Below are 26,285 nucleotides of genomic sequence, written 5' to 3' on the forward strand. Positions count from 1 at the left end.
CTTGGGCTGAGCAGGGGGTGCAGGGGAGGGCAGGAAGCAAGCTCCAGAAACAGTGTTTTTATTCCAAGGGCGAGTATATTTAAATAATTTACAGTCATTGGAAAGCCTGAAAAGTTCGTTCTTTTTTTTTTTTTTCTTCTTTTTTTTTTTCCATGATTAAATCACAAAGATGTTAAAATAAAAATAGTATTTAAAAAAATGAGCGTACACAGCATGACGGAGGGGGCTGGGCACAGGGGAGCCGGCGGCTGCAGGACCCACGGGAGCCAGCGGGGCCCCGGCAGCCGTGACCCCAGAGCAGGTCTCTTCCAGAGGGGACAGGAGCCACCAGGAGGGCGGCAGGGGAAGGAGAGGGGGGCCTGCGGGGGCCCAGCTGGGCGCTGGCTCTGCCTTTTCCTCAGAGCAGCCGGCCGCCAGCCCCGGGGCTCCGGGAATTGGGCAGCACCAGGAATAAGGCAGCACCTCGTGTGCAGGAAGGAGCCCAGAGCTCCCCCGGTGCCACCCGTCCCTCGGCTGTCACCAACCCCAAGGCGAACACCGGGGACAGAGCCCCAGCCACCCCCCTGCCCCTCTCAGCCCCTTCCACCCCCGGGACACGCAGCCTGCCCTGGAGACGGCTGCAGCCCAGGAGGGGCTGGGGGTGACACCGGGGTCGCTGGAGGCTGGGGACGGGGCAGTCGCCCACGGAGGCAGCGGGCAGGCACCTCCTGCCTCCCACAGGCCCATCCCAGGGACCCGTTCTCTCCCTGGCCCCACCAGCCCCGCTCTTAACTCCAGACGTCCAAAGAGTAGCGGCCCTTAGTCATCAGTTTCTTTACATAGTCCGTGGCCTGGGACTGGCTCATGTTCCCATACTCAGCCACGATCTCGTAGAAAGTGTTCTGTACGTCCCGGGCCATGTTGCGGGCATCCCTGGAAAGGAGAGGACCGTGAGCGAGGTGGGGACACGGGGCCACCGAGCCCTGGTTGGCTCTGAACACCCAGATGTGGGGGGCTTGCTCAGCCCAGCACGTGGAGCAGGGGGTAAGCTGAGTCACGCCCGTTTGCCAAAAAACAGGAACATTTTCCCCAAATCCCCTCCCCGCCCCTCGACTTACCCGCACACGTAGATGTGAGCGTTTCCGTCATGCAGCAGCTTCCAGATGTTCTCCTTGTTCTTCTTCAGCAAGTGCTGAACGTAAACCTGGCAGGGAACGAGGGGAAGGTGAGAGGGGCAGAGCCCCCGTGCCCCCAGGAGGTGTCACAGGGCCCACAGCTCACCCAGAGGAGCTGGGGCTTCCCGGGACTGCCACGGCCGTTCCCTGGCAGCGGGCTGCGTGTTTCCAGCCTCATTTCCCCCCCCCAGCACCACGGTGAGCACGGTAGGAGTGGTACCTTCTCAGCCTGGTCCCTGGAGAAGGCGACGTTGAGCTGGGTGAGGACACCCTCCTGCTGGAAGCGGGCCAGCTCCTGGCGGTACAGGTAGTCCTCGCGCTCGTGGCGGCAGCCGTAGTACAGCACCGTCTCGCCCACCTCCTTGCCTGTGGGGTCACGGGGCAGGCGTTAATCCCCCGGCCCTGCCACCCCCACCTCCCCCTGTCCAGCTCGCCCAGGAAAAAAACTTCTTTACCGAGAGGGTTGTGAGGCATCGGGACGGGCTGCCCAGGGAACTGGTGGAGTCACCATCCCTGGAGGTCTTTAAAAGTCGTTTAGATGTGGAGCTCAGGGATATGGGTTAGTGGAGGACTTGTGTTAGGTCAGAGGTTGGGCTGGGTGATCTTGGAGGGCTCTTCCAACCTAATGATTGTGTGATTCGGGGCAGGCAGAGCTGTGCTGCTGCCTCTGTTTGAGGGAAGAAGCTCATTCAATAGCTACACGTGTTAGAAATGAGTGTAAGTGACCCGACTGGCTATTTGGGGAGGTGGTGGCAGAGGTCAAAGACCTGGCTTCGGTCTGTCTGCCCCTCAAACATCCTCTGCAGCCAGCAGAAGAGCTCAAAGCATCCTGGTGCTGCGATAAAGCACTCGGCAGCTCCTCACCCAGCTCCACGGCCCCTGCTTTGCTAGGCCCACGTCCCTGACCCTGGCGTGTGGCCAGCACAGGCTGGAGGCGCTGGCCGGCCCCGCAGAGCAGAGCCCTGCAGCAGCTCCTGCCCGGGGAGGTTCCTGGGCGCTCACCTTGCTGCTTGAGCCAGGCCCGCTCCTGGATGAAGCCGATGAAGGGAGCTATGCCAGTGCCCGGTCCGATCATGATGACGGGCGTGCTGGGCTTGAAGGGCAGGCGGAACTGCGACTTCCTGACGTACATGGGCACCAGGGAGTTGCTCCCGTTCTCGTTGGGCACCTTGCTTTTCAGCCAGTTGGTGGCCACCCCTTTGTTCAGCCGCCCCGTCTTGGTCTCGTACTCCACCGTCACGGCGCAGATGTGGATGGCGTTGGGGTGAACCTGCGGGGAGGGGACGTCAGAGCCAGGCAGACGGGGAGCCCCCACAGCTGGCTGCAGCATGGGACACCCAGTTTCCCCCTGCGGACCCCACACAGGTCGGGGTAACCCCGCTTTTCTTGGGCACGGAGGGACCCCGTGGTGCCATAGCTCACCTTGGAGGAGGAGGCGATGGAGTAGTAGCGGGCCTGCAGGCGGGGCAGCAGCTCACACAAGTGGTCGATGGGGGGGCGCAGCGAGGGCATGTCCTGCAGGATGGCCAGGATGTTCCTCCGGGCCTCCACCACCCAGCTGAGGTAGAGAGCCTGCGGGAGAGGAGGGCACACGCACGGTGACTCCCCCACGCAGCCACCAAACACCCCCAGAGCTCCCCACACACGGCACCCAGCGGCCCCACATCCCCTTCTGGGCCCCCTCCCCAGCCCCAGTTCACCCCAGCAGCTCTGCAGGGAGGGCTGCAGCTCCCACCTTGCCCTCCGCAGAGGACGATGCCATCTTTCGGAGGCGCTCCTGCTCGCTGCTGTCGGTGGCGTACTGCGCCAGCTCGTAGAGCACGTTGGTGCGGGGCGGGTTGGTGATGTCCAGGTAGTACGTCAGGGCTGTGCGGTACGACGTGGGGCAGGGGAAGGGGTGTTTCTTATTGGATTCCTCTGGAGGAGATGAGAGGAAAGAGGAAAAAAATAATAATAAAAAAAAGTAAACCAGTAGCTATTTGTTAAATTAGAGATTTGCTGCCAGCAGCTGTGTGCAGTACAGGAGGTGGACGCAGCAGGGGAGGAGAGAGAAGCCCCAGGGCTGAAGCAGCCTCTTGGCTAAAGCCCTGCTCCCACACAAAGCAGCTCCAGCACAGGGCAGCTCTGTCCCCAGGCAGCTGTCTCCTGGTTGCCTATTTTGCATTTCAAAGGTGTCACCCCGATGGGACACTGACCCGAAACATCCACACGCTGCAGAGGACAAGGGCTCAGCTCACCGTCCTGTTTTCCAGGGGCAGCAACATTCAGGGTAGGGGCAGCAGGAGTGCAGCTGACCCAGCAGCAGGTGACACGTCCTGCTCCATGCCTGCTGCCCCCAAGTACTTCATTGCCCCCCGGTTTTGTTCCCTGCCTCCCATGGGAAGCGTCACTGCACAGACACCTCGGGAAGGCCACGCGGAAGGCACGGCGTGCCCTCGGCCTGGAGAGCAGCAGTGCTCGGAGCCTGGGGTCCAGACAGAGGGGGGAGCAGGTTTCCAGAGCAAGCTCAGGGCAGAGACACCCAGAGAACTGCCAGGCCCAGCAGGAGGGGGCTCTGCAGGGCTAATTTGGCCTCATGCTCTTAATGCCTCCGTCAGACCTGCCCTCAGGAGCATCCTTTGGCCATGGACATCTGTGCTCACAGCCCCCTGGGGAGGTGAAGCAGCAGCAGCCAAGGCTGGAGCTGTTCAATTTAGCAAACTAAGAGCACCGTAAGGGACACAAATGATGATATGAGGACAGAGCTCCAGCAGCGCATTACAGCCAGTTGCTCTCTGGAAACCAAGAGCCTGCTCCTGGGCCAGCAGCTCTGATGCCTTGGCGCAGGCTTCACCGCCTCGGGAGCAAGATGGGCAGCAGCTGCAAGCTCCCTCTTGCCAGAGGCCAGCTCTGCTGGGAACGATGCCCAAGAGAAGCTCTTTGAATCAGCACTGAGAAGAGCTCTCCTCCGGCAGCTCCGTCCCCAGGGCTGTGCGTCCTCCAGGGGCTCACCACCAGCGTTTCAGGCTCCAAAGCTCCTCCCGAGCTCTGGGGCTGCAGCAGCAGCAGCAGCAGAGGGATGCTCTGGTGGGCTGGCGCTCCGTGATTAGGAGCGTGCTGTTACGTAACTTGTTGTTGGATGGGCACAGCGAGGACATTTCACAACTGACCCACTTCGGCTGGCTCGCAGCAGGCTCTGAGCCGCTGCCGCTAAATGGCTGCGCACTCGGAGTGGCCGCGGGATGTCCCCGTTTGCCTCAGCCCCGAAGGGGACCTGACCTCTGCTCTGGTGCAAGGACAAGAGGCCGTGGCAGAAGGAGAGCTGCAGATGCTCAGGGGCGATCCACACTCACCGTCCAAGTTGTTCAGGGACATGATCGTGTCCAGGTCCGTGCCCAGGATCTCGCCGATCTGATTCACCAGGGATGAGTCATTGGCCGGGTACACGGCCACGTGGTCCCCAGACTCGTACCTGGTACAAAAACAGGAAGAGAAGAGATGAAAATTGGCACTTATCGCCCATGCCGAGCCCGAGCTGCTCAGCTGGAGGACGAGCAGGATGGGGCTCAGCAGGACAGCAGAACTGAGCTGCTGCACAGCACCTGCAGGGCCAGACCCCAGAGCTGGCAGGCAGAGCAGCACGGGACCACTGGGGAATACTGGTTTTAAGAACCCAGTCTTTTAAGGGGGAGCTCCAAGATAACTGCAGTTTTGCCAGAGACTTTAATGAGGCCAGACTTGCAGCAAGGACAGGCCAGCTCCCTGCCCTGTGCTTTCTCACAAGCACACCGATGAATTTAAGCCAGCAGGAGGGCTGAAGAGCAGGGCTCTAGCCTCCCTGTGCCCGTACATCCAAGCAAAGCAAACACAGGCATGAGCCATCCCAGTTCCTGCCTCTCACAATCTGTCTGACCCTTTTTCTTTGAATTAGGGAATTCTTGCAGCTGGCACTGCCCAGGTGGGACGGATGCGCAGCCTGCTATGGAGAGGCTCAGGGTGGCCAGCTATAGCCCAAAACGTGGGAGAAATCCCTGATTTGGAGTACCTGGGATGTGGTCCAGGCGCCAAGAGGGGGCAGTGTTAAGTTTTGGCTCCAGCCAGAAGAGGGGAGCAGCCTCCCGTGGGCAACTACCTGATTTTGGAGTTGGAGATGTCCAGCTCCAGGTGCATGAGGTGTCGCTCTCCGCCCTCGTTCAGCTTACGGTTCTCCGTAACCACAGCCAGGAAGGGGTTCTTGGCATCAAAAGGTCTGGAAGGAAAGACAAGGACCTCTGGGTTACCCTCCCGCGGGCTCACAGCACCGCTTTCATCCAGGAATGCTCCAGAGCAGGCTTCCACCATTGGAGCACGGGGCTGCCCTGGCTCTTGTTTCAAAGCACACCACAGCACGAAACAAATTACGATCCTGCTGCTACCCACGCTGGCAAAGAAAACAGATTATTTTCCTTGTAAGCACAGCCCAGCAGTCAACAGCTCCTACCCCGTGAAGAACAAGTGATGCAACAGGGGATTAGAGGGAGTGTCACGTCTCAGAGCGACATTTCAGGTCGGAATTCATTTACACAATTAATCTCCCCACAGCAATGCTGCAAGCAGCCATCGTGCATTAATTACTCTGGGGGACGAAAGGCTCCAGACCGACCTCGAGACAAATGCTGGGAACTTAGCAGCCAAAACAGCGCCTGTGAACACAGCCGACTTCTCAAACACCGATGATTCATTAACTGGGGAAACCCCCAAGAGTCCCAGGGGAGATCTGAGCCCACATCTCTCAGGCAGACATCTGCCCCATGGCTGTGCTGCCAAAATGCCCCTGCCTGTGGTGTTTGAAACATCAGGAACAGCAGCAGCTGAGGCCTGACCCACGCACACCCCGTCTAGGGCAGCCTGGCACTCACGGCTTCTGGTTCTCGTAGCTCTTGAGGCGGCCCATCTCACCCGTGTACACTTTGTTCATGTTCACGTCCGTGTGCACCACGAGCTCGTACTGGCGGATGCTGGGGGAAACGGGGAAAGGAAAGAGGAAAAAAGTCAAAGTGGGAACGCCAAGGTACAGTTGGAGCCATCCCCTGCTTTGCTGGATTTGCTGCAGTTCAAAAAAAAAAAACAACAAAAGCCACTTCCACCCCTCCATCCCTCCTGAGATATGAGCGAGCACGGAGATGATGAATAAAGCCCAAAAGGAGAAACATCTGCTTCACTGGGAGTATCACCAAGGAACTAAACCCAGCACATCCACCCTTCAAACCAGAAATCCAGAGCTGCACTCGAATTTGCCCCAGGACAGGCTCAGTCCGAAGAGCCCCACTCACTGACCTGCTCCTTGTGCGCCCCCCAGCCCGCAGGAATTGGGCAGTGGCCCAGGCCTGATGCTGCAGCCACCTGTTACAGGGGTTCGATCCCTCTGGCACCCACCTGGACTCCTCTCCTGTGGCCTCCACCCCGAAGTGCTCGCACACGGCCGGCCAGAACTGCTCCCTCCAGGTGATGAAGTCCTCTTCCAGGCTAGGCAGGGCAGAAGAGGGGTTCAGTAACGCTGCCCACGAGGGAGCAGAGGGGCATTCCCAGAGGAGCATTCCCAGAGGAGCCGTCCCAGATCCCTCTGAACCTCCTCCTTCACCATTTGCTCTCAGAGCCAGGCAGTTTTGGTACCTCCACGTGCCCACAGACCAGCCTCAGAGCATCTTCAGGACACGAAGGGGATGGGAGGGACGCCTGCTGTGCCACCCACCCCTCCCTTCTGCGCTCTGCCAAGGAGGGTTTTGTTATTCAGGCTCGGTTTTTGCCCAACTCAGCTCCCCCTTGCCCACTCCTGCCATTAAGTCGCCTTCCTACACGGCAGGTTCCAACCTGGAAAGGTTCATTTTCCTAGACTCAGAGCCTCCCACACGTGGCACAGCCCTCTAATTAAATCTTGCAGTCCTTGGAGGCAAGGCCACAGGTTGATGTAATTTCCACGCTTAAGCTCCTGCCAGAAGGGTGTTAGGTGAGCACAGACAATCATTTCTGGACCTCTGAGTTGGGGCAGTGCTGCCTTCTACCCTAAAACAAACAGTTCACAAGGAGATGGAGCCTGGCTCCTCCGTGGGGATGGAGGAACTTATCCATGGCTGGGATATCAGGGGAGCTGCAGCAGGGCAAAGGCAGAAGAGGCTGTGAAGCCTTGCAAAGAACACAGCTACGGTCACTTAAAGCTGATGTGGGATTTCCCCAGGTTCAGGATTCCCCAGGATGCTCAAGGGATCCCGGGATCTGACTGATCTCTGTAGGAGAGAGACCAGGCACACACTCAGGGACACGCCAGCTACCACAACCAGCCCTGAGGAGTTAATTTCTGCCTTAGCAGTAGATCCAGCTCCCTGCCAAGGTCCTTTCCATGCTGCTTTAGCCAGCTCAGACCGCCCCTAAAGCCGAGCCACTCACTTGCCATCGTCATCACCCAGCCCAAGTTCAAAGATGCGCTGAGCTCCAAGCTCCTCCAGTCTCTTGTCCACGTACTTCCCCATGGCATTGAAGTGTTCGTACGTCTTGTTCCCCAGCCCAAAGACCTGGAAGAGAACGCTGATAAGCACGGAGAAGCAAGGAGGGGATTTCCCCCGGCCAGCCAGCGTCCTCTGGCCAGCAGCAGGCGAAGGATGATGAGATCAGAACGCAGCAGGCAGACAGCAGTAACTCTCCTGGGTCCCTACCAGCTATTTGTGAACTTTCTGAGTTACAGCCTGCCCCTGGCTTTGCTCAGCTGGCAGCTCTGCTCTGAGCCAGGATTCAGGCACAGCGAGGGGACGTGCAGGCAGGAGCTGTCCGTGCCAGCTCCTCCAGGGGCCAGTAAGGGTCTGAGCTGCCAGCAGACCACTTGTGTCCCCCCCCCTCCCACAAACTGCCCAGCGAACGCTTCCTGGCTGCTTTGTGCCGAGCAGCTTCGCCTCTCCAGCAGAGGATTTTCCCCTCCTTTGCAATTGTGATGCAGCCTAAGGAACTTGGCTGGGCTTTAGGTGAGGTGGCTGCATCTCCGCCAATTATTCAGCTCGGCACCGGAAAAGAGCCACGCACTCCTCCGAGTGATTTAATTTGTGGGAGAAGATCTGGCCAAGGGCTGCTCAATTAGCTTCTGAACAGCAGCAGCAGCCTGTAACTCATTTACAGACCTTACATTCGATGCCTGCTGGGCTGTTTGCGGCGAGGCATCGCCAGCGAACCCTCATGATTTAGGGAGTGGAGAGAGGGCTCCGGCAGCTGCGTTTAAAGCCCCCAGATACGTGCTTGCAAATATCTGTGCAGACAGAGACAATAGGGACCGCATCCAGACGAGGCACAGGCATCATGTTGTGCCTGTACCCAAGCCATGTGCAAGCACAGCGGAAGGTTTTTGGCTTTGCTGCCCAAATGCAGCAGAAACTGGAACGGAGCAGCTCGCAGTGGAGGGGTTTTGGCTTTTCCTGCCCAAACGCAGCAGAAACGGGAACGAAGTGACTTACTGCAAACCGGAGACCCGAGAGGTCAGTGTCTGCCTCCTGCAGCCAGTCGTAGAAGTCCTGGGCATTGTCCGTGGGGTCGCCCTCCCCGTACGTGGCCATGCAGAACACGGCCAGGGACTTGTCGATCTCGGAGAGGCGGCTCAGGTCCGACTGCAACACAGCAGAGAATAAAGCTCCAGGGATCCCACAAGGGGGTTATCGGGCAAAGCTGTTCCTACAGCACAGCTACAGCCCCGGTGCACAGGGCAGCACCACGTCACGTCAAACTGATTACAACAGGGGCTGGGGAAAGGCCGAAGCCACCTGAAATGGCAAGGGAAATAAAGCCAACCACACCCTCACTGGGCTGAAATCAGCACTTCTGCCCCACTAGAAAAGCCATCGGGTTTTCTGTCTAGGCTGTAAGGGACAGGATTGTTGTTCCATCCTGAGAACGGAGCATCAGTGCCTCTGTGCCAGACTGCTGCAGGCCCACGGGACCAATGCTGACTACAGAATGAACGCGGAGCATTTTTCACACTGTCAGCAGTGTGACACGGCTCCCAGACACCCCAGGCTACTCTCCCTTTTCAGACACGTTGCAGAGTTCACCCCAAATCCATAGACTGACGAGGACCGAGCCCACCTCAGCACCTCTCCGCCTCATTCAATCTCCTTTGCTCCTCTAAGTACCACTGCTAACAGCCCCATGGCCACGTTCTGTCTGCTTTTTGGGGGCTGCAGGATGGATATGATCTATCCCAAGGCTGTGTTTGTGTCTAAGTTACCAGGTCATACTCCTCCGGGTCTGCTGCCATGCCGCGGAGGCCGTAGCGGTGAGCGTCCTTGGAGAGGCGATTGGCAAACTCCTCTGCCGTGCCCGTCTGGGAGCCATAGAAAACCACGATGTTTCGTCCCTGGAGAGAAGAAATCCCCGTTAAATGGTGATTACTCATCTGGCAGAGGCGCAGAGGAAGTGCTTCTCGTCACAGAAGCCTGGGAGCGGGAGCCCTGCAGCTGGAGGGAGCCTGCGTTCGTCCAGGAGCTGCCGCCAGGTTTGTGGCAGAAGACTCAAGGCTGAGCTGTTAGCAGGAATATCGCTCTGCTCATCTCCGAGGTGACTCGGGGCAGACTAAAACCAAAGCAAAGGACAACCCCTCAACCCCTCGAGGTTTGCTCTCAGCCTCGAGGCTGCGCGGTGACTGCTGGAAGCGGGGAACTCCCTGGATGAGAGCAGCTTTGCCAAAGCTTTGGGGAAGTGCCCGAGCACAGGAGCTCCTGCTCTGCAGCAAGCCAGCTACTTTGATGTAAAATGGAAAACGTATCCAGCCCTTGCTTTTCCCTCTGCCTCCTCTTGCGTGCAGTCCAGCAGCCAGCAGCTGCCAGCTCTGTGTGCAATTCCCATCTCAGAGCGAGCCAGGTTCGGGAACCAGCCCCACAGACACACAGCTGGCAGCCAACGACTTTGAAGTCCCTGCCATTTCCCTCCTGACTTCCATCTCATGTTACATTTCTTTTTTTTTCTTGCATCCAATTGTCACTTCAACTTTCTCTCTCTAAGAGCAACCCCCGTGCACAGACTGCTCGAGCTGCTCCTGCCTCCCCGTCTCCGGGTGCCCCTCGCAGCAGACACGTCTCTGGGGACAAACAGGTCCCCCCTGCTGGCAGCTGGCAGTCCCCGGGGGAAAGGGAATGCCACCAGCTCCGTCACCCTCCCAGCACAGCGTGCATGCAGGCAGCTTACCGTCTTCTTCATTTTCTCAATGAAGCTGCTGTCTCTCGGCGAGGGTGGCCTGAAAGACAGGAGGAATCCCCGCTCAGATCACACGCACTCTTTAAGGTCAGGAATAAGCAAGTAGGGAAAAAAGAGCTCCCCAACCTATCTCAGGTCTCAGGAAGGCTTCCAAAGTAGGGAGACTCCCCATCAAACATGTGTTTAGCCTGTCCCAGGGCTGTCCGGCACTCAGCTCAGCTGCAGGGTGGCTTCTCCACACACAGCCACGGAGCAGAGGACAGCGAGCTGCTAGGACGAGCCCAGGAGCTCAGCCCTGGGCAGCAGGGAACTTTTAACTCTGAAAACTGCTCCGTAACCGCTGGGCAGGTTGAGGGGACCCCAAAGAGCTGGGATGTGAGGATGCCTTCAGATTAACCACGGGGGCTCAGCCACGGTGCGAGAGGAGGGATGGGAGAGCTCCCTGCCTCCCCCCCCCGTGCAGCAGGCAGGCTCCGCTTCTCAGCCATGCCCCCAGGGGCGGGTTCTCCAAGCTTGAAGTCACACAAGGCTAAAAACCAGCTGTTCTGACCTCAAAACAGACCTTCCCAGAGCGTGCCAGACATGAGTCCCAGAGCCGGGAGCCCCAGGGACACACAGAGGCTCCGCGGCAGATCAGAGCCGCTGGCAAGGCGACCGCTGCGCTTCAAGGTCCCGCGGTGCTCCATCCCACACCAGGGCTCCTGTCCCCAGCACAGAGGGCACGGCGGTGGCTTTCTTTGCTTTGAAGGAGGGATGAACCACACCGGTGTCAGGATCAGCCAGGCAGAAGCTCGCTCTGCTACGGCTACCCTGCTAGGTGGGACGCCAAGAGGACCCGACTGCCCTAAGCGCATTTATGGGGTTTAGTGGCACAGCACGAGAGCGACCCAGCCCTGCTGGAAGCCGGGCACCCCCAGGCACGTGTGGCTGCAGCAGATTTGCCACCGGAGCCTCTTCAAGGCAGGAGGACAAGTGCCAGGAGCTCACTTGCTGCCTGCCCTGCTGCGGAAGAGGGGAACGCGGGACCCGTTCCCATTTCTCTTTCACAATGGAAGAATGCAAGGCTGGGTCTCCTGTGGGAAGAGAGAAGCCTCCAGGCAAAAAACAAATGGTTTTGGCTCCGGCCCATGTGAGAATGTGCAGAGCTCACTAACAGTTTCCTACACCCCGTGGCTCGGAGGGGGGGATCCGCGCGGGTGTGCGCAGGCTCTCGCAGAGCGCACGCAGGGAGCAGCGGGGTGGGGGGCATCCAACCCAGCACGCCCCCGAGCACCCCAACCCCACAAGGAGCTCCGTAACCAGGCCCCACAGCTCCCAGCGCTTACATTCCCATACAGCATGCACGGAAGATGAGTGAACACCACCCAAAAAAGCTTCCCATGGAGGCTGTGCTCCCAGGAGGGACACTTTGTGCCCCCATTCAGCCTTCCCGTGCTGTCATTTGTACCCTGCTGGGGTCAGGGACATGGAAAGCACCTTCCAGAGCAGCCCCAGCCCTGCTCCTGGTACCCCCAGGACACAGACCCCATGGGCTGCCCCCCACGTGCCCCACAGCCCCCTCCCAAGACTCGTCTCTCACTGAGCTCCTGGCTCGCGGGTGCATCCCTTTGGTTGACTGCCCCCTGAAAATCAGATCCAGCTACAATAGCTGTTGTCAGCAGCTAGACAGAATGCTTGGAGAGAAAGGAAAAAAATAAAAAAAAAGAGTTTGGGATCTTTTCAGTGAGCTCCCTTTAGAAGAGGAAAGGGCACGCATGGAGCTGGTCGGCTTTCAAAGGAGGCGAGCCCGCACCGAGGGGCTGTGGTGGAGCAGCCTGCGGCTCGGGCACAGAAGAAACGAGTCTGGCTTCTGCATAAAAGAGCTACAGGACTCCCTGAAACTGCCTCAGCACGGCGGCTTGACAATCCAAGCACAGATCCTGAAGACAGAAAGGACGCTCGTTTTCATGACTTGGAGAATGAAAAGAAAACGCAGCAGAAAATCACATCTGTAGCACCGACCGCTCTTAGAGTTTGACAGCTCGGGGCAGCGTTTGTAAGAGTTAGAAAGAGTGACGGGTGGAGGAGAGGGAATTAGCTCCGTTAGCTTAGTGTGTGCAGGCTGCAAGCCCTCGGTGAGAGCCCGCAGCCCAGAGAGCTCCCTTTCGGTTCGATTTCAGGAGGAGGGGAGGAAATCACCGGCAGCTCAGCAACGTTATCAGAGTCTCCGCTCCATCAAGCCTCGGGCTCGGTTCAGCTGAACACCTTTCCTTCCGAGAGCCCCCCAAAATGTCCTGCCTACTGAAGGCACACGCAGATACCGAAGAGAAACCAACCTGGACACGAACTGCTCTGGCTCGGGCACCACGGCCGGGACCTCCTGGCAGCGAGGTGCCTCCTGGCACAGCTCTCCCTGCACTCTCCTGCCCAAGCAGCTCCCTGGGGGCAGCGGGAGCTCCCCCCTGACCCGAGCCACCCCCTTCGTGGGGCAGACGAACTCACCTGGCCACGGCCGCCTCTTCTCCTGGCACCGAGTAGGCGCATCCCATGGCGAGGGCGCAGGCAAACAAAGAGTCCCGGGGCGGCCGTGTCTGCGGGGGGAGCGCTGGGGGAAGGCTCTAACTTAGCTCCTCGGTGGGGATTCGGGGACAGGCCTCTCCATTCCGCTCCCCCCGGGCGCCGAAGCCGGGCGTCAGCCTTTTGTTAAGGAGAAGAGAGGCGGCGCGAGAGGTCCCGGCGCGGGTCATAGCAGGAGCTCGGGGAGGTCCCGAGCGGATCCGCGCGGCCCCGAGCCGCGGCAGCAACATCTGGCAGCAGGGGCAGCGAGGAATTAGGAGCAGGGAACCAGACCTCCCAGGATTCCCCGCAGCGCTCGTCCCTCTCCCGTCCCCATGGAGCGCAGGGAAGGAGGGGGGGGACAGGGCACAAAACCCTCCTCCGGCCCCGTTACCTTGGAAACGGTTTGTATCCAGCTGCTTTTAGATATCTCCTTTTTTTTTTTAAATAAAACAAAAGTCGGCGTCGCAGCTGAATGAAAGGGTTCCAGGCACGGCGGGAGCAGCTGCGGCAGTGCCACGCCGGGGGTGGCCCCGAGGAGTTTGTTCTCCCCGGGATCCCAATCCCAATGAAATCGGAGGGGGTCTCTGCCTCTGACGCACGCAGGCAGCAGAGAGCTGATCAGGACGAGAAGCTGGAGCGATTCCTGCCACAGGAAACCCGGCGAGCACCAGGGAAGGGGGTTGTGTAGCTGCAGAGCTGAGATAAGCCCCTTTCTGCCCCAAACAACGTCAAAGACGAGGGGGAGGAGGAAGGGGGGGCTGACACCAAGCGCACCCATCGGGGGCTCGCCGCAGCTCCCCGGGGGAGCAATCTGTGCACTGCAGGCACACGAGGGAGGGAGGGAGGAAATCTGTGATTGAGGAACATGCAGAGCTGGCCTGGCCGAGGGGAAGGAAATAGTAAAAGGAGTGCATGCCCCAGTAATGCCACCGAGAGGGCACACAGCCACCCTCACCATGGGTGCACGGGGAGCTGGAGCTGCTCTCCCCAGGGACATCTGCAGAGCAGGCGGCTGGGAACGCACCAGTGGCTTCAATTACTTCTGAAAATGGCCAAAATGCAAGAAATCCTCGGTGGCAGCACCCCGGGCTGCCCCACGTGTGTCACACAGCACAGGTACACCACGTCTTGCCTGCAGGGAACTTGTGCGTGGTCCCAGCTCTGTCCCCTCTCCGGGACCCAAGACACACTGGCAGAGGGAGAACGTGGTTGTGTGGAGCCACAGAAAATGAACCCAACCCAGATCCCGTCCAGAACAGGGGATTTGGTGCATCTTTTCTTCCCCAGTCAGCAGCAGAAGCATTTTCTTTCTGCCTTGGCTTGGTCGAGGCGTGTGGGCAGCTCCCAAAAGCCCCAGGAGGGCACCACGGTGCCAGAGCCCACATGTGGATGGAGCCCCTGCTTGCACTCTCACACCCTGCAGCAAACCCATTCAGGCAGCACCCCTCACGACGCATCTGAATCCCTACCCAACCCTTTTGTCCCCCAGTCTCTCAAGGCTGAAGCTGAGGGCTAAAGGGCTGTGACAGAAACCGTCCCCCAGATAAGGCACATCGGGACATTTTGGTGAGTCGAGGTGCAGCTGCAGGGAAAGTGCTGAAGCAAGGCAGCACCTCCGAAGGCCAAGGTTCTCCACGTCAGCCTGAGACAGCCCCTGCCAAGGGCTCCTCTGCCTCCGTGTGTCCAGGCCTCCCTGCCCTGCCCCACAGTGACCTGCTTTCCTCATCTGCTTGCTCAACAGCAAGGAAGCCCCACCCCAGGGAAGGAAATCCAAGGCTGAACAAGCTTATTTTCCCCAACTCGTTTCCCTCCCAGACCCAAACGTGCCATGAAATAACACTGCCCAAGCTGCAGGAGGCTGCTGTCCCCTCCCCAGGGGACGGATGTGCCATCACCCACGACGGGTCCGTGCTGCCCTCATCTCACCGTGATGCCCACACCAGGGCTGCGGCAGGGGCATGTTTCCTGTATAGAAAAACCTATTTCAAGGCTTTTTTTTTCTCGCTCTTCACCTGCCTGGCTGTCACTTTGCCAAAACGGGATCGTGTCAGACGAGGTCTGGAGCACCACGGCCTTCCAGCCTGGCTGTCGGTGACACAAGGTGCTGCTCCTCCCCAGCAGCTCACAAGCAGCAGCTGCACCCAGCTGTCTGCCAGGCAGAGGAGGCAGCACAGCGTGGGCAAACCCACCAGGCAGTCCCTAAATGATGCCCACAGCTCGGGGTCCCGCAGCACAACGGGGCAGGAGGAGACGCCTGGGGTGCCTGGCGAGCTCCTCCGCAGCGCCGCTTCTCTGCAAGGTCACGGCAGCCTGGGGAAGAGCTGCGTGTGCTGGTGGGATGTCACAAGGACAGCCAGGATGGGAGTTTTGGGGTCGGTCGGGATCTAACTTGCAGCTGCTGGTGCTGTTCCTGCAGCCAGCTCAGCTCTGCTCGCACTCTGGCCGTGCCCATCGCGGTCCCGGATCCGCACGCACACAGCCACACGCTCTCGCAGGCACGGGAGGGAAAGTATTTCACTGATTCAACAAAACAAATGCCCAAGATAAGGCTGGGAATCATTCGCTGATAGCTGCTATCAGGCTCGCACACACCTGTTTGCCACGTGGTACTGCAGCCAGGGACATTTTTCTTCTCCCAAACCCTTTCCACCCAGGAAACGCGCACCGGTGCGTGCAGCCTGCCTTACAGCTCATTACCAGGCGTGTGCTGCTCTTCCCATCACCCAGGGACTTCACAAAAGACCTGGCAGCCCAGGCCGGCCTTCAAGCAGAGGGCTCTGCCCAGCAGCCAGAGCAATCGTGATCTGACCAAGGAGAGGAGACCAAACCTGCCCCTTTGCAACCACAGCCTGAATCGCGACACCCACACTGAGCGATGAGCCCTGAAAGGAGCACAGCCCACTGAGGTAGTTACAGAAGCCAAGAAGAGATAAAAGAGATAAGAGGCCCGCAACCTCGTGCTGTGTCCACACGGGGTAACAGGAGTACAAAATGCCTTGGCTCCTGTGCAGTGCCCTGGCTCATCACCAAACGGCCCCGCCTGACCCGTCCACGGACAGCTCCTGCCCCTGCTGGGCTGCGACCCCTGTGCTCGACTTTGGAACCAAGGACTGGGAGGTATTTCTTACCAGAGCAGTGCCTCATGGAGAAAAAAAACCCCTTCATGCAGGACACCTCGCTGGTGCAGCAGGGTGTGGAAAATCACGGAGCTACTGTGAGCATCCAGCCCCTGCAACCCTGCTCCTCGTGGCACCGCAGCCACCCAGCTCCCAGCTCAGCAGCGAGCCTGCACCCAGCGCTACGGACACAGAGGATTCACCTCACACAGAGGTTACATTCTGCAGAGACCCAACGCTGAGCTGGCTTTCTGCCCCGGGGCAAACTGCATCCTCAGAGCGGATCCCAGGAGGGATGGTACCGCATGACGCCAGCTCCCGAGCTCTCTGGGGCAGGGTTTGCAACCTGTACCGACCGTGCCATCCACACAAAGCCCGCTGCTCCCAGGGGAAACAGAAGAAATGGGCTAAAAAGCCCAGCAAGAAAACTGATGTTGAGTTTTGTACGTGCCAGGCGAAGAACCAACCTCCCCCAGACCTCCCCTGACGCAGCTCGCTCCTGGCCCTAAACCCTTGGGAGCAGACGGGGTGGAACAAGGACCTCTCCCCGTCCCAGCCCAGCCTCCTGCTGCTGCAGAGGCCAGGCAGCAAAGCCGGGCACGTTTCGTAAGAGCTGCCAAGCAGCTCGTGCCCAGAAACTATCTCCCAGTTCCCAAGGCCCTATTTCTTCTCCTGACAGCTAAGAGCAGATAAGATTTCCGACAGAAGAAACCTGCTTAAGAACAAATTTGTCTTTCTCCAGATTTATCTGTGACTTATCAGAAAATGAAGAGAACAGCCAAAGCAATCCCGGAGCATTTTGAAGTGCAGCCAGGGGATTTTAAAGCCTCTTCTCGCCTCGCTTGGCAAGACGAATTACTGATTTGAGCCACAGCGCAGGGTAAGAGAACTGGAGCTTGGTTCTTCCACGGGGATTTCAGCATTGTGAAGGAAACGCACAGCTCAAAAAGACCCCACATCTGGAAACCCCGCAGAACCCAGCTAAGCCTCTTCCCGGAGCCTTCAAGGCCCCACTGGCAGCTCTGTGAGGCCCGGGCGCGATGGGAAACGCAGCAACAACTGAGTGAAAGGCTGGAAATCCCATTTAACCGCCCTCAGACACAGCAAGCAGCCCTCTGCTCCCGGGAGCCTGCAGTCCCAGCCCCCAGGAGGACTGGCACCAAGACCGAAAGCAGCTGCCCCCCCCCCCCCGAGTTGTTACTTACAGTGTCTGGATTTTGGGGAGCTCGGGGATCTCCTCCTTTTTCTTGCGGAAGAAGAGCCAGTAGGTGAAGAGCCCGGTGATGAGGGAGATGAGGAACACGTCGGTCATGCTGAAGAAGGAGTCCTGCTGCACGCTGCCCGCGGGAGGCGCGTCCATGCCTGCGTCCCCCATGGCGATCAGAGAGGCTGGAAGGAGAGAGAAATAAGGAGAGAGAAATAAGGAGAGAGAAATAACCAAATGAATGCCTGCGGCAGCACACGGGCACAGAGGAACAGAATTGAAGGCTGTTGGGAACGTGCTTTTCCGCTACACATTCAGCTCCAGGAGCACCAGGCAGCCCCACAGCATTTTTGGAGAGCTTCCACCACATTCAGCGAGGTGCTTTCACGTTGAGCAAGGTGCTTTCACGTCCCGAGGTGGCTCACCGTCCTGCCAAGCTCGTCCCTTCCCCTTGCACCCAGCAGAATTCAGTCCTGCCCGTTCAGCCAGCCCGCTGGAGCAGCCCCGTGCTGCAGGCAGGGAGCCCACACCGCCCCCACCACCACCCACACTCCTGACTTACTCCCCATCCCCACACGCAGACCCCGTCCATTCGTGCCTCTGGCTCCCCTGCCACCCCCTCTCCCTTCCCCAGTTTAATTTCTGCCCCCTCGAGCCACCCCTTCCCCCGTTCAGTGAGCGCACCACCAAAGCCTTCATTTAACTCATCCATTCACGACTCCCTTTCCCCATTTCTTCTGGCTCACAGAAGAGACGAAGGCACCCAACCCATGCCCTCAGGACAGCCAACACCTCCTCGGGGACCCCTCCCAGGGTGTTTCTCACCCATTTTCTCACCCAGCAGCCCGGCAGCACTGAGCAGAGCCCTCCCAGCCCAAAACCACCCTGCCCAGCCCCACCAAGGGCCGACGCTTCTGCTGCAGGTCACCAGGCAGAAACCAAGGCACGGCCATGCCCACGGCCATGCCCAAGGTGTGTGGGGACCCAGGACACGTCCCCAGCCCTCGAGTGCCCCGTGGCCTCGTCCTCCCCCCCCCAAGCCACCCCTCGCTCCCTCCCCCTGCCCTGCCCGGCTCTGAACCCCGCTGCGCCGATAGCAGCATTATCTTCCGGGCACGCAAGGGCACACTCTGTCCAGGCAAAGAGATAATTAACTCAAAACTCGATTGGCGGGGGCAAAGTGACTCTCCTCGGGCTCGGGCAGCCCGCCAAGCCGGGAGGGAGACCATGGACATTTGAACTCGCACGCAGCAGTGAGTCAGAGCCGCGGATGGGACGTGGCAGGGCAGGAGAGGAGGGGTCGCGGCTCGGCACGCCGGGGCCCGAAGGAGAGGAGCTCCTGGGTGGCTTTCCTAAAGGACCGAGGGAGAAGCAGCAGACTTCAGGCTGTGCCTGGGCTGGGAAGTAAAAGAGGCTGAGGTTTCAGGTTCGGGGAGTTGGGAAGGGAAGAGAAGGTGATGCTCAGGGGGCAGGAGGGAGACGGGGGAAGGTCTTGGAAGAGGAACGCAGGAGGTCGGGAGGAAGAGGTGGCTCTCTGACCCCGTTCCCCTTGCGCCTGCCCTTCTGCCAGGTGCTGATCCCAATCAAACCCAGCCACACCAAAGGACCCCAAAATTGCAGAAGCACTCCCGGGGGCAGCATCCTGTGGGATGTGAGAGCAGGTACCAGCCACCAACTCTTTGTTCACAGCACTGTGCCCAACCTACACCCAGGCTCTCCCTCCAGCCCATCATTTTATCCCCCAAAAAAACACACAGCAGCTGGTTTTTACCCCAGCCCACCCCGCCTGCTTGTCGCTACCCCTGCTAAGGATGCATCCAGCTCCTGCACAGCTCAGGGGAACCCACAGCCTGCTGCCTGCCATCCCGGACGGGCTCCTGGGCATTTCTACATCCCAACAGGTTCTCAGCCCCACCAGGAGTTTAATTTAGCGAGGAGCTTGGCACAGCACACCACGAAAGGCACTAAAGCAGCGCAGAGCTCCCCACTTGCCACTGGGCTGGCGGAGATGGCACTGGGCAGGGGGTGGGAAGAAAAATGCGAGCAATGCGGCTGCAGACGAGCAAAACGCCTGCTCCTCTTGGGCAGGGCACCCCGTCCTCCCTCCCTCGGAGAGGGGCTGCGTCTCGGAGCCAGGCGAGGGCTGGCTGTGCTCCTGCCCAGCCGCAGACTAAACCTCCAGGCCAGGGAGCCCCGGTGCCAGCAGCTCCCCGCGGGCTCCCTCCTCTCCTCCTCCCCGTTTGCTCCCAGCTGCTCCAGCCACTGGCACCCAGGGAGGGAAATGCCGGGGAGGAGAAGCGTTGGAGGTGCTGCTCCTTCGTTGCCTCCCCTCCTGACGAACCCCAAATTCTCCCTGCCCGCTCTCCTCCTCGCTGCCACCCCGGCTCAGCTGCAGGAGGAGCTCAGCATCCTCCAGGCAGCCGCCCCCTCGCGCACAGCCCGGGTTCCTGCTCAGCTCTCGAGCTGCTTTTTACGTCTTTGAGCAGAAAAAAATCCACGGAGGCTTCCCCGGGGAGCCTCAGTGGCTGCTCACACGCGGGAAACCCCCAGCTCTTCGGCGGAGTAAGCAGCACCCAGCTGCCTGCAGGAACACCTCCGAGCCTTCAGGATGCTTTTTCCAGGACACACCGCATGCCCAGCTCCCCTCGGGGCAGCCACGGCCACGCCAGCACGTTTATCCCCAGCAATAGCCCCATCTTCAGCCCCCTTTCCTGGACAAAACCCTTCCCCGGCACGAGCCCACTGCTGTTTCTACAGCAGCATCAGGTGTCTGCCCTGCAAAAGTCAGAGGCACGAGCATGACACAAGGGTTTGCTTAGGTCTAGCAGAATTAAGGCAGAGGATGTGGAATTAGACTTCACTTTTTTTTTTTTTTAAGGCTGTCCTAACAGGAACGGCTCATGGAGCCCACTCCCCCTAGTGCAGGAAGGACCCTGCTGGAATCGGCCTTTTTGGGTTTTTAAACAGGGGGAAAAGAAACGCACGATGCACGAGTTCCCCTTCCATCAGCTTCAAGGCCAGCTCTTTCATCCCCAGTGTTTATTGTACTCTCGGCCAAGATAAGGCAGACATTCAATCTCTTCCCACTTTTTTTTTTAAATTTCCTGCTCCTGGTTTATGCTCACAGCACCCACCTCAGCTGGGACGCGAGGTACCAAACCACTCACACGTTCAGAAAGGCTGCAGCGAAGCAGCTCTGCTGCATTTCACCCTGACTTTTCAGCCTCCCAAACCTGGGAATTTGCATGGTAACGGCAGCTTGCAGATCCTCGGGGCTGATTTAATCCCCCAGGATTTCCATGGGGACTAAAGGTGCTGCCATGCCACCTGGTCAGCAGTACCGAGAGATTACATGACATTATAACAAGAAGGAAGGGGAAGTGCCCTAAAAAAACAAGCGGTCAGCAACCCCAAGGGAACTGCTGTTCTCCCTCTCTTGCACACGGCTGGGGGCAGCATTAGGGGATGACACCAAAAAAAAAAAAAGTGTCCCACCACATATACGGACTTCTGAGGGTTGCAGACTGCTCGTGTTATCTTCTGGAGACCAAAAAGCCTCAGCTCGGCCGCTAGCTCAGCTCTTTGTGCAGGAAGCTGGCTCTCCACGAGCTGAGTTTGATTTATGCAGTGCTTGGGATGCCTTTCAAGCATCTCAGGACGTGGCTGCCTGGCCCCAGGCTGCAGCCTGTGACTCCTGCCCCAGATCCACCTCCCGCACCGCTGAGCCTACCGACACAGCCAGCTGAGCTTTTTTGGGGTTTTCCGAGCCAAATCAAGTGGCAGAGCCCCTTTTGGACACTTTTTGGACATAGCAAGCTCTGGGCTGTCCCAGGACACCGGGACAGGTCCGAAACCTGAAGCACACCCACAGGAGCTCGCTGCGTGCCCTGCAGCCAACACGAGCCCCCAGCGCCCCATCCTGCCCCGCTCACCGGCGCATCCAGCGAGGACACTCACCACAGGACTGCTTCCACACCTGTTACGATCAGCAACGTTCTCAATTCACCCCCACCCCGACCTGCAGCACCCTCAGAGAGCCCCCGGCTCGCTCAGCCCAGCTCTCCCCGTGTCGGGCTCCCAGCAAAAGCCGTGCCAGGGGCACGAACGGAGCCGTGCCCGGGGAGGTGGCTCGGCACGGCGCTCCTCTGGCTTCCTGCAGCCACATGACGACCCTCGTGCCACTGACTCAGCACATATTTTGGGTTAGCACAGAAAGCAGAAGCACAGCTGTCACGATTCTAGCGCCGGGAGCTCCGCGCCGGGGATGTCAGCGTGCCCCAGAACATCCCTGCTGGCTCACGGTGACCGCTCTTGTACGGCACCATGGAGAAGAAGCCTTAAAAAAAAAATAACCACAGCTTTAAATCAGGGATCAGCTCAGCACGGCACGGCCCCAGAAAAGAGCTTGGTGGCAGATGGGGGATCCTGGGTGGAAATGAGCAGCCAGAGCCTGTGGAAACCCCTCTGGTTTCACAGCACCGGCCTGCAGCCCGAGCAGCGGGCCCAAAAGCCCCTCTGTGATAAATGCCACCACGCCTCACGCAGCACCCGGGAAGGTGCCACTCCAAACTAAGCCCAGGAGGGGTTTTTAGGCCCCCAGCAGGGTCAGACACCCACACACAACTCGGGGCTTTCGGTGAGGCAGCACCAACAAATTCTCCTCGCTGTGCAAGGTCGCTTCCAAGCAGGCCTTGACACACCGGCCCAGACATTGGAGAATTGCTATTTTCAGCACGAGACAGATGTGGAGCGTGCATTTGGAGGCGAAACACTGCGTATGGGAGCGTTTGCTGTCCCACTGGGGCCTTCTCTGGCCAACAGGTCCCAGCAAGGACAGCAGAGAGGCTGGGAGAGCCAGGAAGGGAACACGAGGAGAGGTGCTGCACCTCGGCACCACGGGCACGCCACCGTGGGGCCAGCAGCGAGTGCAGGGCCCTGCACCAGGGGACCTGAGGCATTGTCCCTTCCCTTCCCCAGGTAAAAACCTGCACAAGGGTGGGAGGCATCTCGCCGGCACCTACAGCCCAATGAACAGGAGCCAGCGCAGATAAACAAGCATTCAGGAGAGAAAAACAAGCCTGCAGGATTAGGGGATAAACAAAACCTGAGACGGGGCAGGTGAATTGAACTCCTCTGCTGGCTAATCCTGCTCCCCAGCCTCCCCTCCCAGGGCGTCGAGCCACACGGGCACGCTTGGAACGGGGAACGAGCGCTGAGAAGCTGGGACAGGACGAGAGGAGCTGCAGGCCACCTTCGGGTGGCAAAAGCCCTCTAACGCTGCTCTCCTTCAGGAGGTTTGCTGGGTGAGCATCAGAGGGATGTGGCGAAAACAGATCCAGCAACCCTAACTCTAACCCTAAGTCTGAGGTCCGTACAGACCTCTGATCGGAGCGGCGTGTTTGGAGGGGTTATTGATTGACTTCAGTAAGGAAAAGTTAAGAAAACCCAGGCTGAAAGGAGATCTCCTGCTGGAAGAGCCACAGCTCCCCGGCCCCACGCCGCCCCTGCAGAACAGAAGACGCTCGGCACACCATTGTTCCTCCCCTCTGCACGCCTGGCTGCTCCTCGTACCTCAAGTAATCGTACACGCGGCCCCGTTACACAACCAGGGCTTGCACAATCCTCGCAGGCGCTTCACCAGCTTCCCCCTCCAAAGTTTGGAGCTAGCTCAAACCCGGGGGTGCCGCGAAGCCACGAAGCCGGGCCGGCAGACACGTTTCCCAAAAAGTCCCTCAGCAGGAGGCAGCCAGTGCCACCAGGACAGTCCCACCAACCCCCCGAGCTGCCCACCAGCCCCTCACAGCCGCCGCAGAGAGATTTTTCCAGGGAGGAAAACCCAGCCCCATCTTCCCCTCCGATCCTCCCCATCCCCTGGTCTATATGGAGAAAGGGATATTAATCAGTAATCCTACTGAATTCCTTGCAAAAGAACAACTGTGGGCACAGAAGTGGGCGATACGTGATGCAGCTCGCTTCGATAACCTGCCCCTAGGGATCAAACTCAGCCGCCCTTTGGACCGGTGGCCTCAGAGAAGCCACCAGAGCTACGGGCACTCCCTGCCTCTCTGAGGGCTCCGAGCACCGGGCAGCCCACAGCTGAGCCCAGCGTTTACTTGGGGTGAAGCAGTGAGGAATTAGGAGCAGCCTGCCGTTATTTGCTCTGTTCTGGGAAATTTCAGACCCCGCAGAAACCAGCCCTGGCAGGCGCACGCCACGGGGCTCCTGCCTCACCTCGTGCAAGCCCCGCGAGCGGCGCTGCTGAGGGGAGCAGGGCTCGAGTCAGGCAACAGCACAAAGTTCAGTGCCACCGGAGGTAACTGCCGGCTGCTCGGCTCCTGCCAGGGAGAAAAGGGACGGGGAGGAGATGGCAGGAGCGGGGAAATCTTTCACCCAGCCCCTGGGGACGCAGCGAACGCTCCCTTTGCTGCATCTCAGATGGAGATGGAAGGAGATCCCAGCCCGCTCCTGCTGGGGGTGAACTGGGTGAAGGAACCACCGCCCCCAGCTCGTCCCCACAGACCCACCGGCACCCAAAGGTGCTCCCCCAGCCCGTGGGGTGAGAAAAAACTCGTTACCTCGTTCCCACCGCTCCGCGAGCAGGCGCTGATGGCGCCCAGGAGCTGCAGCACGGAGGGCGAGCAGCACCAAACGCCTCCCTGGAGAGCAGGAAAGGGGACCGGGGGCCCCGGCGAGCTCCCGCAGCCGCTGGGGGTGGGGGGGGGAGAAAGCAAAGCAAAAGCTGCAGAAAGCACTCACTTGCTCAACCCCGCGCAGGCACCACCCCGCGGATTACTGATTGAACGGGAGGCGGCTGCGAAGCGATGACAGGGCAGGAGATTTCCCTCGGCGATCCGCGGGGAGAGGTTGCACGAGGAGATTTAGGAGCAGAGCAGGGCTCCTGTAAGGGTGAAGCCAGCTGGGTGGCGGCAGCTCCTCCCTCCTGCCCACCCCGTTCCTTCTCCGAGGGTTTTTTTTTTCCACCTTTTTACACCGCAGGATCAGGGGAAAGCGCCCGGTGTGCCAGCCCTGCCTTTCCCCAGCGGCGTGGGGAAGCGTTTTGCACGCCCGGCTCTGGTGCAGAGCCACGTCCACGTGCTGCAGGGCTCCCAGCACGGCCCCAAAAGGAGGCACCGGGAGCTGTGCACACCCCAATGCCCAGCAAACACCCGACAAAAGATGAGCCTGAAGGAAAACTGAGCACTGGGGCAACACGGGGTGCTCTGGGGGGGCAGCTCACCAATTTCGTTACCCGCAGCAGGTTAATTTACACGCGTGCCCTGCGTGGCACAACAGCCCGTCAGGATTTCTCAGAGACCTACAGCAAAGGATGGCACGCTGCCTTCCAGCTAGGGCAGGGCTGGACGTGCAGCTCCTCGCTGCGATCCCACAAAGCCCAAACCGGGGGCTGAGTTGCCCCCATGACGCCGGCACCGTTTTACTTTCCGGATTTCGAAGCACAGACCTGATCCTTTGGAGTTTTTTCTGGCTCCTCCCCAGGACCTGCTGCTGCTTTTTAGAAACGGGCGGAAAAGTCGAATCCCACCTCAGTTTCCCAGGCCACTGAGATTAGGCAGAAACCCTAAATGACACCTTTCTTCTCCCAATCATTACCTCTAATTACCTATCACACCAATATCCATCATTATCAGCCTTCCTGCTCCCAGGGCAAGGTCAGGGAGGAGCCCTCGGGGGGGCTTCCAGGGATCAGCAGCCTCTCGGAGGGGGGAACCCAGCAGTGGGGGAGCCCCAAACCCCAGGAGACCCCCATGATAGGGCTCAGCCCATCCCAGGCAGCCCAGTAACGGGGTCCCATCACCCCAGACACCCCAAATAATGGGGACCCATCACCCCAAGCCCCCAAATAGAAGGACTGTGCCCACCCCAAGCCCCCCAGCAACCTTGCTCACCCCAATAGCGGGGTCTTCCTCGCCCCAAGCCCCCCGGTAATGGGGCCCCGCTCACCCCAAGCTCCCCAATAATGGGATCTGACCCCAATACCGGGGTCTTCCTCGCCCCAAGCCCCCCAGTACCGGGGTCCTGCTCACCCCAAGCCCCCCATTAATAGGATTGTGCTCACCGCAGCCCCCCAATCCCAGAGCCCCCCACCCAGTGGGGCCCCCCCCACCCCAAGCCTTCCAATAACGCCCCCCAGCCCCCCAATAACCCCACTAACAGCACCCCCAGCCCCCAGCCCCCATTACAGGGCCCTGCCCACCCCATCCCCACCCCCCCTCGCCCCCACCCCCCCAAATAACGCCCCCAGCACCCCAAAACCCCCCTTAACCCCCCCCAAACCCCCCCAGAACGGGGTCCTCTCGCCCCAAACCCCCCTGCAACGAGCCCCCCACACCCCAAACCCCCCAGCAGAGGAGCCACGACCCCCCCCTTACCCTATAACCCCCCCCTTTACCCCATAACCCCCCCCCCGCCCCATAGCGCCCCCCCCCAGCCCCCCCCTCCCCCCTCACCTGCTCCCCGCTCTGCCCCTCCCGGCCCGGCCCCGCCGCCGCGCGCAGCCCGGCCCGCACCACCGCGACCCCGCGCGGGGGGGGAGCCACGCCCCGCCCCCGCCGCGCAGCCAATGGGAGGCGCCGGAGGGGGCGGCCCCGCGGAAGTTTGCCTCCCCCCCCCCCGTCCTTCCCGAGGTGGTACGGGCCCGGCGCGCCAAATGGGGGGGGGGGGCGTTAAAGGGGCAGGGACGGGGGAATGGGGACGGGGAGGGGGTGGGGATATGGGGGCACAGACGGACGGACAGACGGGGACAGACGGACAGACAGACGGGGACGGGTGTAGGTACGGTGGGTACACCGTGCCTGCCGCCATATATATGCACCACCAGGTATGGGGGGACAGACAGACGGATATAGGGACACGGGTATAGGGACACGGGTATAGGGACACGGACGGACAGACAGACACGGGTACACGGACAGACGGACAGAGGTATGGGGACAGGTAGAGGTATGGCAGATATACCCCGCCTGCCGCCATGTATACAGCATCAGGTATGGGGGGACAGATATATGGGTACATGGACTGATGGATATAGGAACATGGACAGACAGACAGGGCCGTGGACAGACAGAC

At 59.7% G+C, this 26,285-nt stretch overlaps 1 protein-coding gene across 6 annotated transcripts; it reads right to left on the bottom strand.

The window, feature by feature from the left end:
- Nucleotides 1-55: 55 nt before the first annotated feature.
- On the bottom strand, nucleotides 56-25,725 carry POR (cytochrome p450 oxidoreductase). Of its 6 annotated transcripts, XM_084493013.1 has the most exons (18): nucleotides 23,955-24,118; nucleotides 23,774-23,854; nucleotides 23,430-23,533; nucleotides 17,200-17,383; nucleotides 10,332-10,380; nucleotides 9,376-9,504; nucleotides 8,609-8,758; nucleotides 7,557-7,681; nucleotides 6,549-6,638; nucleotides 6,032-6,130; nucleotides 5,266-5,382; nucleotides 4,487-4,605; nucleotides 2,890-3,071; nucleotides 2,577-2,726; nucleotides 2,157-2,424; nucleotides 1,375-1,520; nucleotides 1,098-1,183; nucleotides 56-912 (listed from the first exon to the last, which is right to left on the bottom strand). In XM_084493013.1, exons 4-18 carry the CDS (start codon nucleotides 17,367-17,369, stop codon nucleotides 768-770), a joined length of 2,025 nt encoding a protein of 674 aa, XP_084349139.1. In that variant the 5' UTR covers nucleotides 17,370-17,383; nucleotides 23,430-23,533; nucleotides 23,774-23,854; nucleotides 23,955-24,118; the 3' UTR covers nucleotides 56-767. The 6 variants fall into 6 exon arrangements, with proteins under 6 accessions (XP_084349139.1, XP_084349138.1, XP_084349140.1 ...); XM_084493012.1 differs by lacking the exons at nucleotides 23,430-23,533; nucleotides 23,774-23,854 and adding an exon at nucleotides 24,810-24,825 and having other exon boundaries at nucleotides 23,955-24,096; XM_084493014.1 differs by lacking the exon at nucleotides 23,430-23,533.
- Nucleotides 25,726-26,285: the final 560 nt, after the last annotated feature.

The sequence above is a fragment of the Aythya ferina genome (genome assembly GCF_964211825.1).
Source record: "Aythya ferina genome assembly, chromosome: 19".
In the NCBI taxonomy this organism is placed as follows: domain Eukaryota; kingdom Metazoa; phylum Chordata; class Aves; order Anseriformes; family Anatidae; genus Aythya; species Aythya ferina.

Bases quoted from the DNA above. Each gene is read 5' to 3' on its own strand.
- POR (XM_084493015.1), bottom strand. From the start codon at position 17,369: ATGGGGGACGCAGGCATGGACGCGCCTCCCGCGGGCAGCGTGCAGCAG. The intron at 9,505-10,331 runs GTAAGCTGCCTG...TCTTCTCTCCAG, and splicing joins TTGAGAAAATGAAGAAGACG to GGACGAAACATCGTGGTTTT. The intron at 5,383-6,031 runs GTGAGTGCCAGG...CTTTCCTTCCAG, and splicing joins AGCTACGAGAACCAGAAGCC to ACCTTTTGATGCCAAGAACC.